The 18,689-nt window shown below is 56.3% G+C and overlaps 1 protein-coding gene across 1 annotated transcript; it reads right to left on the reverse strand.

Moving 5' to 3' along the window:
• Positions 1 to 37: 37 nt before the first annotated feature.
• HID1 (HID1 domain containing) lies at positions 38 to 18,481 on the reverse strand. The gene is made up of 19 exons (XM_066386912.1): positions 18,263 to 18,481; positions 11,799 to 11,948; positions 11,131 to 11,301; positions 10,531 to 10,644; positions 9,666 to 9,772; positions 9,308 to 9,424; positions 7,426 to 7,648; positions 7,181 to 7,237; positions 6,402 to 6,542; positions 6,214 to 6,304; positions 5,855 to 6,006; positions 5,680 to 5,758; positions 5,219 to 5,383; positions 3,327 to 3,554; positions 2,852 to 2,958; positions 2,263 to 2,343; positions 1,592 to 1,683; positions 1,247 to 1,405; positions 38 to 955 (listed from the first exon to the last, which is right to left on the reverse strand). Exons 1-19 carry the CDS (start codon positions 18,326 to 18,328, stop codon positions 892 to 894), a joined length of 2,364 nt encoding a protein of 787 aa, XP_066243009.1. The 5' UTR covers positions 18,329 to 18,481; the 3' UTR covers positions 38 to 891.
• Positions 18,482 to 18,689: the final 208 nt, after the last annotated feature.

Below are 18,689 nucleotides of genomic sequence, written 5' to 3' on the forward strand. Positions count from 1 at the left end.
TCCATGGCCTGACCCGCCCCTCCTCCTTAAGCACAGAGCCAGGGCATGGAGAGGGGGCTTTATTGTGTAAAGAGGCCGATTGTACAGAGCAAAGATTGTACTGAACAGGTGGGGTGAGGGAGAGACCAGAGCCAGGAGGACGGAGGGAAGGACAAAGGGGTGCCATCCTGCCCCCAACCAGTCTTCCAGACAGTGGGGGGGAGCAGGGGGGACTCAGCTGCCCCCTCCTCATTCCCTTTGCCCCCATTACTGAATATAAGGAGCCAACCTATATCCACTGACCTGGAAGAATATAGCAAAACACCCTCAACACCCCACTCCAAATCCCTAAAATGCACGGGGTCTCCCAGTCTGGTTTCCGAAGTCAGCCAGCCTCCAGCCTTTGCCTCAAGCGGCCTGGCTGCACGCCTTCCTCCCTCAGGCCCTGGCAGTAACCAGGACTGGACCGAGTGGTTTCAGGTCAGGAGACTTGAACAGGCTCCCCTCAACCGGCCCAAGCTACTCAAGGGACGGCCCACAGCTCCCTTTTGGGCAGCCTATTAGGGCACAGTAACCTGACGGCGTCTAGAGGTGAGCAGCACAGAAGCTGGGTGGGCACTGAGGGTTGGCATAGAAACAGGGCTGGCCGGGGAGCAGAGGGAGGTGGGGGCATGGGCTGGGGCCTGCAGCCCTGGAGACTAGAGGTGCCAGGGGGTACGGGGAGAGTTCGGGGAAGGTCAGAGCTGGTCCCCAGCATTCCAGCCATGAGGGGCCTCTGAGGCCTGCCGCCCAGGACTCTGCCAGCCCCCAGCCCTGGTCATAGTAAGTTAAAGCTCAGAAGGGTGGGGGGTGGGGAGGACCATGGCTCCGCCCTCTCCTGGCCCCTGGCCCTTGTCGCTTCGTCCTTCATCCTCACACTCGCTGGATCTCAAACAGTTTCACATCAGTGTCGTACCAGACAGGCGGGTCCACATTCCTGCCAAGGGAGGGGGTCATCAGGTGCCAGGAGTCCTTGCAGACCAGGGAGATGCTAGGCGATGGTAAAGCCCAGACCACTCCCACGCTGATGTCCCACTCCAGTGTCCCACCCTCGACAGCGGGTGCCCAACCTCAACCAGCCAGGGCCATCTTGGTTGACATTAATTACCCCACTACGATGGTGGGACCCAGTGGTGAGGCCCCCAATAAGCCCCACTCAGCAGATCCTCAGGTGGATGGACACCAGACCCCCCCAGGCTGTTAACTGCCCACCCCCCACAAGGCCCACCTCAGATAGATGACACCCCACATGTAGGTGCGGAACCACATGGCTGTGCCCGAGTTGGCCTGGTACTTTCGGATGAGGATGGGGTGGGGTACAGGCAACAGTCCCACCAGGGTGCCATGCTGCAGGAACCTCAGGATCTCCGACTCATCCGTCAGGCCCCTGCCAGGGATGGGGGGGTTCTAACACGCTCATGTGGAAAGCCCACCATGAAGGTCAAAGGGAACATGGGCGAACCCTGGGCCCTCGAGGCCTGTGCCTCCGGTCACACCCCCACCTAAGCCTGGACTCGCCCCTCCTCGGAGCCACCGATCCACCCCCACCCCACCCCCATCCCCACAGCCTCACTTGTCAATGCAGATCTTCTCCACCTGGGGAACGAGCACCTGGAGCAGCCGCATGATGGTCTGCAGTGGCAGCTTCGACTTCCAGGAGAGGACCTGGGGGAGAACCCGGGGTCCTGGGGCTCGGAAAGCAGCTCCTAGAGGCTATGGGACCCGCCTGACCCCTGACCCAGGGCTGCGGGCTCTTCAAGGCAAAAGGCACCCCAATCACCACAGCAAGGGCCTGGCATGGAACAGTGCCCGGGAACAGTGACTGTTTCTCATAGTAAGGCCATGGCCTCTCATTGAGCACATACTACACTCCAGAATGTCTCCTGGCCCCTCACCATGGCACGATCAGGTAGGGATGTTTATTCTCGACATGCAAGGGCCATTAGTAGTGATCTCAGGAAACACATAAGGGAATGGGCAAATGATTCAGGGAAGAAAGCTGAAAGGGGCAATTTATTAAGAAGAAAAGGAGTGCTGTGGGCAACTGGAGCTCAACCCTGTCATACAGAGGAAATGACCGAGTCAGAGGGAGGCCAAGACCACCCAGCGAGCGGATCCTGAGTCTGGCTCTCAGGCCAATCTTTGGATTTGGACACGTTCCCATCGACTCTTTACTGAGCTGCTCCTAACCCCAGGAGCCCCTGTCCTTGTCCCCACGTAGGTGCCACCTGCCCAAACCCTCACCCACTCCGATGTCGGGCTCCACTGCCCACTGGCTGATGCACTGGACAGTCGCCGCTGCTCCCGCCAGGCCTGGCTGGGCTCCTGGTCCCAGGAAAGAAACGGGAGTGAGGGGTGGAAAGAATGGGTACAAGGTGGAGGCAGAGGGCAGAGAAGCAGCCCTTTTTCCAGCCATCCCACAGTCTGAAACCCGAGAGGGCAATGAGGCCCCTGCACTGGCACATGTGCCTGGGGGTTCACTCCTGACCAAGGAGACAGCCCAGCCCAGCACCCTTTGCCCTGGGCCCCAGGCCCTGCCCGACCCAGCCCAGCTCAGGGACAGGTTTAGGGTAAAGGCCAGCCTAGCCTCAGATAAGGATGATGGATGAGAAGTCTGAAGGCCAAGGGCTTGAGTCCGTGACCAGTAAGACAGGAAGGAGTCTGTGCAAGCCGTCTCCCCAGAGAACCACCCGCCGCCTGCTGCACTGCTGCAGGTGACTCCAGAGCGCCTGGCTGGGCCCACGCCTCAGAGCACCCGGCTGGGCCCACGCCTCAGAGGCCAGGGAGAAAGGGAATGCCCAGCCTAATCCACTCCAGGACACCTGCCGCCTACCTCCTCAGCTGGACTGCCATCTGTGGAGCTCTTCTGGGGTGCAGGCTCCAGGGATTGCAAGGTGCCATCCTCTGACACCTGAGACTTCTCTGTCAGCTTGTCAATGCCTGGGGGGGGGGGGGTCCAGGTAGGCATGAGGACACCTGTCCACTGCCGTTCCTCGACCGGGCCAGGCCCCTCAAGTCTCCCTCTTCCCTCCGCCCACTTGAGAGATGCTGTGCCTGACCCCCCAACACCCCATCCCTGCACCCACCCCTCCCAGAGCCCACTCCCAGGCCTGGGTCCTAGGCCCTCGACCAAGCTTCCACTCCCAGACACCGATACCTCTGCCCTCACCCCAGTTGCCATTCCCAGCTCCTCAGCTTCCCAACTCAAGCCATGCTCTTTGCCAGAGATGGGGAGACATATTCAAGAGACCCTGCCCATTCCCAACCGTGCCAATAGCCACACCCTCTGCCACCTGCCAGCACCAGACCTGGGGTGGCCACCAGGCTGGTCTTGAGGGTGCCCGGCTCAGCAGGGGCAGCAGGGCGGGACCCCTCCATGGAGGCACCCTCCTGTGAACTGGTGCGGGACAAGGGCTCAGGTGCCCGTCGGCGCCGCTGCAGTGCCTTGTGGATGGATGGTGGGTCAGTGGGCAGGTTGGCCAGCTGGTGGAAGACACTGCGCTTCCGGATAATGGCATAGACCAGGTTGGAGTTACCTGTGGAGAGGGAGTAACTCACCTCAGGGAGGCCCCTCCCCTCCCCCTCACCTGGTGGGCTTCCTGGGACAGAGAATTTGCAGGACAGGAGGGTGTTGACCCCAGGGGAAGGAGACATGCCCAAGAGAAGGAGGCAGAGCAGGGCTGTCACCCGGTGGTGTGTGTCCACTCTGGCTACACCAAGATACACCTTTCTGGAAATGAGCTTCTGGGCTGAGCTCCCCCTATGCGCCTCCCTGGTGCCTTACAGACCCCCTTCCACCCAGCACTAAGGGGCAACACTTGGCAAAGTGGGGTTGGCTCAGCATTTAAGTGTCCACACCATGCCAGCTGTTAAGTATTTTGACCCTGTCCCGAGCCAGGTCACGGGGGGGGGGGGGGAGAACAACATATGTGCACCTGGGCTCCTCAGCGATGAATTCTCTCAGCTCCAGGGGAGGACACACATGCTTTCCAGACCTTCACACTGGGCCCCTCCCTGGTGCTTGCTTCTTACCACACTGTTCAGGATCTCACCCGAGGGCCTCTGCATATGCTGCGCCTCCCCAAAATGCTTTTCCATGCATTTTAGTTATTTTGGAAATAATAATAACTGCTGATATTTAAATCGCCAGGCACTGTGTTATCTGCTTTTGTAGGTTATTTTACTTAATCCTCCCAACACCCTCTGAAATAGGGCCTCATTGTATTATATTATTGTTATGACCATCTCACAGATAGGACACTGAGGCTCAGAGAGGTTGTGTCCGCAACGACAGAGCTAACAAGTGACAAGGCCCTCACTTACACCAGGCAGCACAGCATCTGTGGCACCCATCAGGGTTATGCCACTCAGAACTTCCCTCTCGCCTGACCAGTGGCAGCCCAGTGGATAAAGCATCCACTTGTAACACTGAAGTCGCTGGTTTGAAACCCTGGACTTGTCTGGTCAAGGCAAATATGGAAGTTGATGCTTCCTGTTCCTCCTTTCCTTCTCTCTCTCTTTTGCTTTTTCTCTTTCCCCCCTTCTTCTTTAAAAATGAATAAATAAAATTTAAAAATAAATAAATAAAAGAAGCCTGACCAGGTGGTGGTGCGGTGGATAGAGTATTTGACTGAGATGTGGAGGACCCAGGTTCGAAGCCCCGAGGTAGCCAGCTTGAGCGCGGGCTCATCCGGCTTGAGCAGGGACTCACCAGCTTGAGCATGGGGTCGCTGACTTGAGTGTGGGATCATAAACATGACCCCATGGTCACTGGCTTGAGCCCAAAGATCAATGGCTTGAAGCCTAAGGTCACTGGCTTGAGCCCAAGGTCACTTGCTCTACTGTAGCCCCTCCTCCCCCATCAAGGCACATATGAGAAAGTAACTACTGAGCAACTAAGGTGCCACAAAGAAGAATTGATGCTTCTCATCTCTCTTCATTCCTGTGTCTTCTCCCCCCCCTCAAAAAAAGCCCCCCAAACTTCCCTCTCGTCAGATTAAGATGATCTGTCCAGGTGACCATCTGATTAAAGCCTCCCTCCGTGCCTCCACCCCCCGCTGTTGAGTGCCACAGGGCAGGAGCACTCCGCCTGGTTCTCCACTGTGTCCTCTGCACCCAGCACAGGGCTTGGTACACAGCAGGTGCTCAATAAATACACACTGGACAAACTGGGGGGCGGGGTCTTGGGCAGGTGCCTCACCATCAAACTGGTACTGGATGATGTTGTTGAAGACCTCTAGGAGGAAGAAGACCAGGTGGTGGTTCTGGGCAGCAGAGAAGAGGAACCAGGTGGTGGAGAAGGCCTCCAGCAGGTGCAGCAACTTGTTAGCAGCCACCATGGACAGACTCTTGAGGTAGGGTGACACTGAAGGGGAGGGTTTGGCTTACTCCTGGGGCCCCACCAGCCAGCTGTGCACATCCTGGGCCTGAGCAGGACAAGATGTTCCTGCTCCCAAGCCCTCCCTGCCCCCGCCTGTGAAATCTTAGAAAAGCCAGGAAGAGCACATCCCCAGAGGCCAAGGCCACACTAGCCAAAGCTTCTGCAGAACCCCAGGGAGTTTAGGCTCCACCCTTGACCCAGGGTGGGGCTGAAAGGTCAGACTGTGGCCTTGCGCGCCACCTGGCGGTGAGCACGGGATAGGCGGGCTTCGGGGCCCCTACCGTTGACCACGATGGTGAGCAGGCAGTCAAAGAGAGGCTGCAGCCGCTGGTGCCCGCTGGTGATGATCTTGTGGAATACCTGTGCGGGGTCGGTAGAGGGGCGGCCATAGAGTCCCCTCCACCCCCAGACTCAGCCAAGAGGACATCACCCTCATGCATCCAGGTGCCCTCTTACCACAATGAGTAGGTCAGCATGGGTACCCGTGAAGACTGGAATGTCCATGGGCACGCGCACTGAATAGGGCTTGTTCAGCCGCACCCCGAAGTTTCGCTCCCCACTCAGAAGCAGCAAGATGAAGACACCAATGTGCATCAGGCCTACTCGAGCTGCAGCAGGTGGCATGGGAGGGGTCACCCCATGCCACATGGAGGGAAGGAAAGGAGCCAAGGGCAGGGACCCATCCTGGGGGGACTGGAAAAAGCCCTCTTTAGGGCACCAGGCCTGAGCTTCTGGGAGATGGACAGACTGGCCGGACCATGCCTCCGCAAGGAGCCCCCACCCCCACCCCAGCCTATGCACCGCCCCAGCCTTACACTGGTCTGCTCGGGCATCGTTGAGGAAGTAGAGGATGGGGACCAGGATGTCCAGCACATCGCTGCTCTTCAGCACAAAGAAGAGGAATTTCTGGAGGGAGGGCGGAGGGAACAGGCAGCAGGGTCAGGGAGCTCCTTCTCATAGGGCTGACCACTGCCCGCCAGGCTGGGCCCTGAAGCTGGCCCACCTTGTTGAAGTCACAGAGCTTCCAGAAGAGGACCAGCAGCTCCTGGTGGAACTGGATCTTCTTGGTGGAGTTAGGCAGGTAGGTCTGGAGCAGGGGGTTGGACAGCAGCCGGGCTATGCCCTTGAGGATAAACTGGAAGTCCTGGGAGGGAGAGCAGGCCCTGTCCAGTCTGGCTCCCTACCAATGCGTCCTCACCAGCCCAGAGCGTGGCCCCGCCCAGAGAGCCTTGGTGGCTTATATCCTAATGTCATCAATAGCTGACATTAGAGCCCCTCAGGAAGTTGAGTCCAAGGCCAGACTGGGGGGCGCCTTCCCTTCCACCAAGAGGGTCACTCACTGAGCACCTACTACACGCTGAGCCGTGCTCTCAATCCTCACAACAAAGCAAAGGAACAGCTACTGTCCCCGTGCAGATCACATAAACGGGCCCCAAGGTCACAAGACACAAGACCTTGGGTCTGCCTGGCCTTTAAGTCCATTTTATTCCCTTGCCTCAACCTTTGAGAAACTTGACATCAGAGCCACCTCTTCCTGGAAGCCTTCTCAATTGCCCTAACCCAGTTGGGGCCATTGGCCCTTTTCTGCATCTTGAAACCCTCACAGTCCTACTGTCACTGTTTTACCTGGGGTGGCTTGAGTCCATGGGGACTGTGGTTCCTTTAGTGGGGTCAGGACCTCCCCACCCCATCTCACCCGCATCCTTTCACCCCCTGCAAGGTCATAACCACTATGGGGTAAGCATCAATAATCCCCCTGAGCAAGAGCAGTGCTAGGCCTACCTCCTCACGATGGATTCGGGACAGGTAGTTCACAAACAGGTTCTCAGGCCCTGGAGGCTGCCAAGGGTGGAGCTGGGATGAACAGGTGCCCCGCCCTCTGCCCCTACCCCGGGCCTAGGTGTTGGTAGCTGCGCCCCCCCTCCTCCCCAAGCTTACCACAAGATGATGACTGGGTATCCCTAGCCCAACTCTGCTAGAGAGAGTGCCACATGCCCAGGGGCCCTGCCCTCCCTCTCCATCCTTACATCAGTGTCATCCATGGCCGTGCCTGTGGTGGTGCCATCCACAGTTGGGCTGGCACTGGCGGCGCCATCATGGTCCAAGGTGACAATGAGCACCTGGGCAGCCTCCTCTACCAGGGGTTCCCGGTAGTCAGAGAAGAGCAAGTGGTTGTAGGGAATCCCGTAGCCCACAGGGTCATAGGCACACACGGTGTTGAGCAGAGAGGTGAAGAGGGGTAGGGCGTGTCTGCAGGGAGAGGGGCGGCAGGGCTTCAGAGACCCCACTGGGCCCAGCCCTCCACCCACCCAGGCCGGCACACAGGGAGGGCGAGCCCAGCCACCTCCTCATTCAACACGTGTCTCAGTGCCAGCCCTGGGCTGGGGCCGGCAGCAGAAACAGTGGCTTGTCCCTTCCTGAGTGGAAGGACCCTTTCTCCTCCTTGCCTGTAACTAGGCTGGGCCAAGGGAAGGACTAATGGATTACCAAGAGTGGGATGGCCAGTCATGAGGGACTCTTCATAGGAAATCATGTCCACACCCCTTAGATTCCTCCTGAAGCCTTTTCTTCTTTTATTATTTTTAAAGACTACTTTTTAGAGGTCACGAGACAACTGAGGAAGGTACAGAGATGTACCATATACCCCTGCCCCCACAGAAGACTCCCACACCAGTGTACAATTTATGAACCTACGTCCATACATCTTAACCACCCAAAGTCCACAGCTTCCGTCAGGGCTCACTGTTGGTGCTGTACAATCTGCAGGCTTGGACGAAGGTATAAGGAGAAGGGGCTGGTGGCCCACAGGGAGGTGGGCTGCCCTTTGGGAAGCAGAGCAGGTGCTCAGTCACCGTTCTCAGGCCACAGAATGACTCCACTCAGAGATTCGTAAGATGTCAGGGTTCAAGCGCCTCATCCTATGGATGAGGAAACTGAGAACCAGAGAGGCTAAATGAGTGGCAGGGCATGGCTGTTTGCCTGATAAGGCTGGTGAGAAGGAAAACTGGCCAGCTTTTGACTGTGGCTGGTGGGGGGAGTCACCTGGGTTCCTTTCTGGGGGGAAAAATTGGAGCAGGAGGCCAGGAAAATCTGATGGATGAGATGTGCCATGTGGGCACCAGACTCTGGACATGATAGGATGAACCAGGAACCTTGGGGACATGACACTAACTCCTGTGCTGTCAGCAGAGCCCTGGGCACAGCTGGAGCTGCACAGCTGCAGTGCCAATACCCGTTCCTAATACTCAGTTCTGCCATGTGACACTTCCTTGTACTCATATGAGCCCCCGTAGCCCATGAGCACCCCCATGTGGCCGGGATCCCCTATCCTTCAGGGTGCTCATTATGCCCCATCCTCACCCCCTCTCTAAATTGCACTGCCCAATACAGGCCACATGTAGGTCCTGAGAGCTTAACACGTGGCAGATTGAATTGAAATGTGCTGTAAGTGTGAACTACACACCTTAGCATGAAAAGGGAATGTAAAACATTTCAATAATTTTGTATATTGATTACATGTTAAATGCTAATATTTTGCATTTGTTGGGTTAAATCAAACATATTACTTAATTAATTTTGCCTGTTTTGTTTTTACTTTTTAATGTCGCTACTAGAAATGTGTCAATTTCCTATGCAATTTGCATTATATATTTTTTATTTTATTTATAAAATTAAACTTAATGACGTTATATTTCTACAAGGTGGAGGATCCAGGCACACGTCACCCAAGGCCCCGCAATGGGACATTGGACAGCACCGGCATAAGGTGTGACTGTTAAGTTACAGGTCATCACCACCAGGGGGAAGCACCTCCCCTCAAATAAGACTCAGCTGGAGTGTGGCGGCAGCTCCTCAGCTCTGCCGCCTGGAATAAGAAGGGAATGGAAAAAAAGGCCAGGGGCCCCTCACCTGTTCTCCGTGGAACAAAAGAACTGCACCCACGGGTTAGTGCTGCCACTGTCCGGAGCTGGGGGCAGGTACATGGCCTCAGAGAAGCACGTCAGCAGCAGCTTCAGTAGCTCCATCCTGGGGAGGGGGTTCAGTACCTGAGGGTCCCACTTCTCCTCCAGGAGGGCATGCCCACCTTGCCCAGCCCCAGGTCAAGTCCATGAGAAGAAATGGCCCCATTTTATCCCTGGGAGGCTGAAATTGGGTCATGAATGGGTAGGGTCTCTGTAAGGCCCCATGCATGGTTCCCTCCCTGAGCCGTGCAGGGACCAGGCTTGGGGTCCAGCATGCCACAAGCTCTGGGCCCAAGAAAGCTCACCGGTTCATGTCGTGGATATAATTGGGCTGAGGGGAGTGAGCAAAGCCCACACCGGCCTCCCAGATGTATTCACAGCTGTCCAGGGAGTGCACGTCCTCCATCAAGTCCTGGGGACAGGGATAGGGAGAGATCAGGAGAGATCAACCTCAGCCCCCGCTGTCCCTGGAGCAGAGACCCTCATATTATCCCAAAGACAGACCCTTAAAATGCCCCATGTGCTAATGTACAAGGGAGGAAATAAATGTTCTCAACCTCTTGAAAGCTCATTTTTCTTCAGTCTGGTTCTTTTACTTGCTCAGTCTAGTTTGAGACAGAGAGAGATACTGAAGGAGGGGAATAGAATTGGGTGTGTCTGGTGGTGCATGGGAGTGGGGTCAGAGAGCACTCAAGGTCAAGTTCATGGGCCCACGGGAAGTGAAAGGGCCAAGCCTCCTGTGCCTCAGCCCCACACCCCACCCACCATCCAGGCCAAGACAATGAGAGCCTGTGCCCAGCCTCCCGGATGCAGGGGGCAGGGCCAGGCACCAGGTGGCTCCGCTCCAGCTCTGCCAGCCACCCCGCCTCCCTGGCACCAGGAACGCAAAGGCGGCCCAGCTCTCCCTGAGCAAATTTAACGGCAGGCGTGCCGGGCATGCACCCTGGGCCCAGGCTTCTGAAGGGCTCTGTAAAACTCCAACTTGATACTTTTTCTAATGACAAGTGGCCCAATATTTTCTTCTGTGCCCGGGGCCTCAACTGATTGATCTTAATCCATCTCTGCTGAGCAGCCCTGCCCCCAAAAACATCCTGCCCAAGGCAACTTCAACCTGCCTCAACCTAGAACCATAGCCATCCCCAGCCCAGGGGTGGAGTTAGGGGCTCTCACCACAGTGCTCCTCCGGTGGCTCTGGACAGTGAAATCTGGGCAGAAGAGCAAGTCAGCAATGGCCAGGAGCAGGGACTCTGCCAGGGGCCGGGCATTCTCGTCATTGTCTTCACCCTGTTCAGGACACAGCACCCAGGGGCTACCTCATTGTTAGCTGGCCAAGGAGAAGGGGCTCCAGGACTTGGGGGAAAGGAGGAGCATTGGGTCGAGCCCAGGCAGTCACTGGGACAAAGAGTAGAGTGAGGAAACCTCTCACTGACTGGGAGGGCCAGGCCATGTGTGTCCCCTAAACCCTGGAGCTTCAGTCCTGCAGGGATCCAGTGGGCTTAGAGGTAAACCCAGGAAGGGGAGGATGGGAGGGAGAAAGGGAGGGAGAGGACCAAGCTGCCCTGTCCCCATCTCTGCCCACATGTAGAGCAGAGGCCCCTGGGGGAGAGAAACTAAGGGCTCAAGGAAGGAAAGTTGACCCCCACTTCCCCTACCCTGTACTCCTCAAAGCCCAGGAGAGGTCTGAAAGAACGTGGCTGGCCCGAACCTGGTTCTCCACCTGTCCCCACAACTCCACCTCCCACCCAGCCCTGCCCGACCAAGCACACAGACCCCGCCGTGCCCTGCCCCGGGCACTGTGGACCAGAAGAAGCCCCTCCAGTCTGGGTCCTCAAAGATGTAGGGAAGCACGCGGGTCAGAAGCCGGCTGCAGTTCAGGACAATCTGTTTCTCCTTCTCTGAGTGGCAGCCACTCTCAGCTCCCTGTACCAGCTTCTCAACAGCCTGGAAGATGGGAGAGGGGCACAGTGGAAGGGTGGGCGCAGGCCCTGACACCTGGCTCAGGGTGAGCACCCCAGGCTTCAGAGGGGGAAAGGCATCAGGACCACAGACGAAGGCCCCACCCAATAGGGCCACCCCTTTAGCCAGGGTCAGCCAGCCCAGGTGGATGGGATATGGGCCAGCCCACCATTCACTGGTGAACACCTTGCTAAGTAACCACCCACCTGAGCTTCAGTTTCCTTACCCATAAAATGGTAACACTGAAAGTAGCAACCACACAAGTGAGCTACATGAGCTGACCTTGGAAAGTGCTCAGCAAGGTCTGGCATGGAGGAAGCCCTCACAGATGGCGGGTGCCATGATCACTTCCCCAGAACCGAGTCCAGACACACCTGGGTGCCTGCCCTCTCAGACCACAAAGCTGAGCCAGCTTCAGTTTCCTCACGAGGGTGGTAAATGGCTCAGCTGGGAGTGGCAGTGAGGGGCCAGGTACCCCTCACCTTGTAGCATAGAGTGGCCAGGTTGGAGGGCGACTCCTCCCGCACAGCCCGGATCTCTGCTGCCGGCACCAGCGCAAAGACGTCCTGCACTGAGGTGGCCGTGTCCGCCCAGAACTGGTCCCAAAAGGCATCATCAGTGGCTTCCACAGGCTGTAGGGGAACCCAATGTCCAGAGTTGCACAATCTCTTGCCCAAGGGCCCATAGTTTGCCCAATGTGTAGCCAAGGAAGCCCCCAAGAAGGAAACATAGTCCCCCTACTCCATCTCTGCTGGTGTCCAGGAACCTTCCCATGTGAAGGGCGTCCTCAGACACCAAGAGCCCCAGCCAGCACAGGCAGGCTGGGGACACATGGCAGGCATGGTCAGGGGTCAGCTGGGCATTTAGTTTAGCAGCCAAAGCTCAACCCAGTCCCTGAGGAATTGTGTGACTGTCCACCTCTGAGAATGTCACCATCCTCCTCTGGTGGGCTTCCCCACTTGGAGACATTCTCAGGCCACACAACTAGGTCAAGTGTCCAGGGACCAGACCCAGGCTGTGCCTCTCCCCCTAGGAAGAAGACAAGGGGCATGTGCTCATTTCCATTCACCCGAGCGATTCCTGAGCCCCCGTCTCCACCCTCTCCCAGCATAACCAATACATGTCGAATCTAAAGGAGTCAACCCATGGCTCTCTGACAGCACCTGCACCTCCAGGTGCTTCCAGCACTGCAATTCAGGCCACTCTGGCCAGGGCCCCACCCCCAAACTTACCTCCTCAATCCAGCCTCCAAGTTGCCCCAGCCCACATTCAAAGCCCGGCTCCAAAGGCATAGATCCCTCAACAAAGACCTTTAGGGCTCCCACTGCCTGCAGGATTGTCTAGATCTCAGCCAGATGCTCAGCCAAGACCTTACCAAAAACACACCTACACACCTGCATACACACACGTGTGCACACACCCCTGTGTTTACCATCCCTACAAAACCACCATCAAAACTGCTTCTTGCCTTTGTTCAGACTGTCCCCTTTTGCCAGCATACCCATCCCTCCTAATACATTCCAAAGTCCCACCAGTCCTAGTGAAGCAATGTCCCTTAAACACATTTATGCTTTTTGAATCATATAGGCAATGAATGTGAATCACAAACTCCACTTCTAGAAATATTTCCTAAGGAAATGATTGGAGATGTTTATGCATCTATAAGGATGATAACTGAAATGTTATTGTTGACAACAGTAAAATGTGGGGATGAACCTAAATAACCAACAATCAGGGAATACTTAAAAAGTTAAGGCACATCGCCCTGGTCGAATCAGTTGGTTATAGCATCATCCCGGAGTTCAGAGGTTGACAGTTTGATCCCTGGTCAAGGCACATACAGGAACAGATTGATGTTCCTGCCTCCCTCTTCTTTCCTCTCTCTCTCTAAAATCAATAATTTTTTTAAAAGTTAAGGCACATTTATACAATGGAATATTATGCAGCCATCAGAATCACATTTTCAAAGAATATTAATGAACAGAAAATGCTCAGTGTCATGTTATGTGGGGAAAAAAAACAAGATCTAAAATTAAAGGATGGGCACAATTTATGTTAAATTATATACTAATGGCTCTGGCTGTTTGGCTCAGTGGTAGAGCATCGGTCCAGCATGTGGAAGTCCCAGGTTTGATTTCTGGTCAGGGCACAAAGAAGAAGTGACCATCTGCTTCTCTATCCTTCCCCCTTCTCTCTCTCTCTCTCTCTCTCTCTCACTTGCTCCCCCTCCCACAGCAATGGCTCAATCGAGCAAGTTGGCCCTGGGCACTGAGTATGGCACCATGGCTTTGCCTCAGGTGCTAAAATAGCTTGGTTGCCGAGCAACGGAGCAACAGTCCCAGATGGGCAGAGCATTGCCCCATAGGAGGCTTGCCAGGTGGATCCTGGTCAGAGCACATGTGGGAATCTGTCTCTCTGCCTCCCTGCTTCTCACTTAATAAATATATATATAATTATATATAAAGTAATAAAAGCCTAGAAGAAAATGACAATCTTAACAGCAATGATCTTTTGGGCAGTTTTTATTTTTTCTTTATGTTTTTCTGTAAATGCAGTATTACCATTTTCTTCCTTTTGAATGTTCACCTGTTGAGGGGCCAGGGTGTCTAGGCACTTCTACCCTTCAGAAGAGCACTTTCTGCAGGAGACCTTTGCCATTGCTCCAGTCAACCTATGCTTTTTCCTTCCTCTCAAAGGGCTGCTCTTGGCTCAGCGGAAGATGTCGGCCCAGCATGTGGAAGTCCCGGGTTCAATTCCCGGCCAGAGCACACAGGAGAAGCACTCATCTGCTTCTCCACCCTTCCCCCTCTCCTTTCTCTCTATCCCTCTCTTCCCCTCCCACAGCCAAGGCTCCATTGGAGCAAAGTTGGCCCAGGCGCTGAGGATGGCTCTATGGCCTCTGCCTCAGGTGCTAGAATGGCTCCGATTATAGCGGAGCAATGCCCCAGAAGGGCCAAGCATCACCCCCTGGTGGGCTAGGCTCATGCGGGAGTCTGTCTGTCTGCCCCCATCTCACTTTGGAAAATTAATTAATTAATTAATTAATTATCACCTGCTATCACCACAAATCCACAGATAATATACATTACTCTTTTATAATTCTACCTGACCAGGGGGTGGCGCAATGGATAGAGCATCAGACTAGGACGCAGAAGACCCAGGTTCGAAACCCCAAGGTTGCCAGCTTGAGCACGGACTCATCCGGCTTGAACATGGGCTCACCGGCTTGAGCACAGGGTCACTGGCTTGAGCAAGGGATCACTTGCTCTGCTGGAGCCCCCCCGGGCAAGGCACATATGAGAAAGCAGTCAATGAACAACTAAGAAGCCACAACAAAGAATTGATGCTTCTCATCTCTCTCCCTTCCTGTCTATCTGTTCCTATCTGTTCCTCTCTCTGTCTCTGTCAAAGAAATAAAAAATAAAATAAAAAATTCTGTCCTCTGAAGCTACTTCTTGCAAGAAGTCTCGCAGAGCGCCAGACAGACGGGCTTGCTCCCACCTTGGACCCTTCCTGCCTGCTCAGTCACTCACTATAATCCCTGACTCCGTGGGTCTTAAGGCACCTTTAGTCCACCAGCCCTTCCTCCTTGACCTGCGGTTGAGGCATAGGGCAGATGCTGAGGCAATGTTTGTTCAGCTAAAGGCTATAGTTATTCCTAGAGATCCCTTCAGCCTGGTCACTAGGCAGGGCTGAGGACCAGCGGGGCTTTCCAAAGTCAGGGCTGGGGTTGCGAGCCTCTCCAAGGTATACCCTGGCCCCCAAGCGATGCCTTCCTCTGAGCTACAGGGCAATATATGGTCTTGGCCCTCCGGACAGGCCTGGCACCAGGACCTGCTCAGTCCCAGAACTGGTAGAGCGAGTTAGCTGGGGTGAGAGGAACAGAGGCCAAAGGAGGGGCCCTGGGGCTGGGGTTTGCTGGCCCTCAGTCCCTCAGCCAGGACAGCCCTCTGACACTCACGGGGGTCCAGGGGTACCACACCCTAGTGTGGTGGCCAAGGTGGGGGCTGGAAAGAAAGGACATCCCAGAAAACATGCAGAACCCTCCCCCACCCAATCTGGGAGCACCTCTGGGAAGCTCCCATTTCTACACCTTTCCCACCTGCCAGGTAACCACTACCCACTTAAAGGGACAGAAACTCATCTGAGCACCAAGTGGACTTGGTCTCTGACCTAGTTCATCAGACAAGTGTCCCCAGGGTAGCCCAGTCCTGAATCCAAGGGAAGTCCAGCTATAGGAGCGGGCCTTAAACTTCCAGAGTGGTGACTTTCACCTTCCCCATCCCCAACTTGTCCCATTGTGGCTTGTACACTTCAATTTGGTGACCATTACCTGACCATACCAGGCTAGCTTGATGCTACATATTTGACCAGGGTCACTGGAGCCCCTTTAACTTCTAAGAGGAGGAACATGGCTTAATTCCTGACTCAGTTACCCTAGCTGAGCTCCACTCAAACCAAAGAAGCTTTAAAATCCAAACCAGTTTCTTTAAAAAGAGAATTTTTGCTGAAGGTAGGCAGGCCCAGGCCGCCAGGTACACAGGGACTAAGCTACCCTGGGGGGAAACCAGATATTCTTACCCCAGCTCTGCCAGGACCTGCTCAGGCCAGAGCTCCCACTGGCCTGAGTGACCCATTGCATCTTTTGAAACCTCTCTGGGGGAAAGATGGAAGGACCAGCAGTGCGCCAGCCAGCTTGAAACCTCTCTGGGGGAAAGATGGAAGGACCCAGCAGTGCGCCAGCCTGCTAAGTGTGACCTGTTCTAGAGGACTGTGTCACCACGTTATTAACACGCATATACATGTGCACACATGTAAACATGGACCCACCAGGTCTCATCTGTCCAACAGCAGAGAACCTCCAAACAGGTGGGATCTAGGAGAGGGTCCAAGTCCAGGAATGTCCCCCTCCAGGGCCCCACCCACCTGGGAAGGGCTCAGGAAACAGCCAAATCTCCTGGCCCTCAGGACCAGGGTCAGGCCTAGCTCAGGGCAGGAAGAAAACAGGATGCAGCACAGGAAGGCTGAGCAGCGGCCGCTCAGGCCCAGGCTACGGGGAAAGGCGCTGGGTCAGCTTGTCTGCAAAACTGTTCACAGCGCAGCCTCTGAGGGCTGGGACTGGCGGATACTATGCGGACAACTGGCCTGAATCTCCTTGGAGGCAGGGAGTGACCAGACGAACATCTGGGATCTAATCCTCACCCCCAAGCTGCCCAAGCCAGGTCACTGCACAGGATCTGAGGTTTCGGCCCCTGAGGGTCTTTCCCCCCAGGCGTCCCAGGCCACCTCCCACTTACAGGGCCCCAGTGCTCCTCAGAGGGAGACCCAGGCTGGCCTCTAGCTTTGGTCCTATTTCAATCCAACACAATATCCCCAGCTGGGAAATGGAACAGCATAGCCTCAGTCAACTCCACCAGGAGTTTTGAGGAGGGGGGCGCCACAGGTAGAAATGTAGTCCACCCAGATCTGTTGGGGTCTGGCTGAGCTAGTCCTGCTGACCCAACAAAGGACCCTGGCAGCTGAGCCAACAGCCCATAGTTAATTTCTCCAACAGGGTGTTTCCTTCAGCAGGTAGGTAAACATAAGAGCCTCCCTCCCTCTCCTCTCCATGGCCCCACATTGAGCGGCTGGCCCACCTTCCACCCAACCCACAGATCTAGAAGCCCCAGCCCTAGAGAGCCAAGTGCCAGAACTATCCAGGAGCCATGGGGGAAGCAGCAAGGAGCAAGGTCTGGTTTCTATCAAACACCTCTCAGTCGGGCTGGACTCTCCAGAGGTCCTGGGCATTTGCCAGCCAGCACCTGACCTTTCTCTCATGGGAACGAGAGAGGGTGGGACCAGTGGTCTGGCCTCTGGAGCTGCGACCAGCTGGCTGTGGGGAAATGGCTCCGTCTGTAAGAGAGGGCCCTGGAGAGCAGTGAGATGGGGTTGGGGGCGGGAGTAGGATGCAAGTCCCAGATGGCAGCAGGTCTGGACTCCTTTGAAAGTGGGGGAACTGGGGAGACAGGGTTTGCATCTCTGTGGCCAGAATGGCCTTGTTTGAGGGATGAGGAGAGAAGGGTGGACAAGGAAACAGGCTTGCTGGGGCCAGGTCCTGTTTACTGGGGGCAAGGAGGTGGCCTTTGTGCCACTTGTGGACTTGGGGGAGTGTGCAAGCATGGACTAAGTCACAAGACACCCCCAAACCCCACACCAGCAGGTCAAGGGCAATCTAGAAGTTTCTCAGCCCTGACCCAGGAAATAGAGGGTACCACAAACACAGCCATCCTTACTGCTGGGCCTCAGAGGAGAAGCCCCCTTCAGAAGTGGTCCCACTGGGAAACTGGTATCCACGAGCCTGGAAGCAAGTTCCCTTGCCAGGCTGCAGCGCTGGCCACTACTCTTAGCGTGTCCCCAGGCAGACCTGGGCCTTTCCAGCCGGCCGTGGGCATCGACCTGGGCCCAGCGAGGCTGCGGCCACCGCGCACCAGCTGTTCCCCAGTCAGGGCGGGCGCCGGCCCGGCTTTGTTTGCATTGAGTCAGCCGGGTCTGTGCGTCCGGGACCAGCGAGCATCCAGGGGCAGGGAGGGGAGACGGAAGGTGGATGGATGGGTGCAGGCAGGGAGAGGCTCAAGATGCAAGGCTTGAGGAGCAGAGGGGATGAGGGGCAGGCAGGGGGCGGAGTGGCGACGCCGGCTCGGGAAGGCACACGTCAGCCTAAGGTGGCAGCTGCAGCTGCCGGGAGAACGATGTTCCCGGGAGAGAAGGCTGTGGGTGGAGGACTAGGGCTAGGGGATGGAGCCTACGGGTACAGGCCAAGGGGTTCAGCCCCGGCCCTGGCTTCCGTATCACCCACCGGCCCATCTGGTTCCCCCATCTCAGGGCCAGCCAAATACGCGCAGCCCCCTGGCCCTGCCCAGCTCCCAGCCCGGCAGGTGGGTGGGGAGGCCGGGACCCCCGGGCGCACCTGCGTCTTGGTGGTGAGCTGGATCACAGCCTTTCGGAAATTCAGCTTGGAGTCGGCCGACCCCATATCGTTGGAGCCCGCTCCGGCCTGGCCCTGGCCCCGGCCTCGACTCCCGCCCCAAGCCCGGCTCTGTATCCAGCTTCAGCTCCGCGGCCCCCGCGGCTCTCGCAAGAGCAGAGCGCGGCACAGCACCCAGCCCGCGGGCCAGGCGTCGGCCCCGCCTCCTCTTGGCCTCGCCCCCTTCAGGCCCCACCCCCTCGTGGCTCAGCCCCCAAAACCTGCCACACGCCGCCCAGTCCGTTCCCCTGTCCCGAGACTGCCCCTCCAACCCAAAGCAGCAGCAGCCGCTCGTCCCGCTTCCTTCTCAGCTGGACCAATGCCTCTGCGTCCCTCCTTCTGGGTTCGAACGTTGTCCCTGCTCCATCTC

This window comes from Saccopteryx leptura, chromosome 5 (genome assembly GCF_036850995.1).
Source record: "Saccopteryx leptura isolate mSacLep1 chromosome 5, mSacLep1_pri_phased_curated, whole genome shotgun sequence".
NCBI lineage: Eukaryota > Metazoa > Chordata > Mammalia > Chiroptera > Emballonuridae > Saccopteryx > Saccopteryx leptura.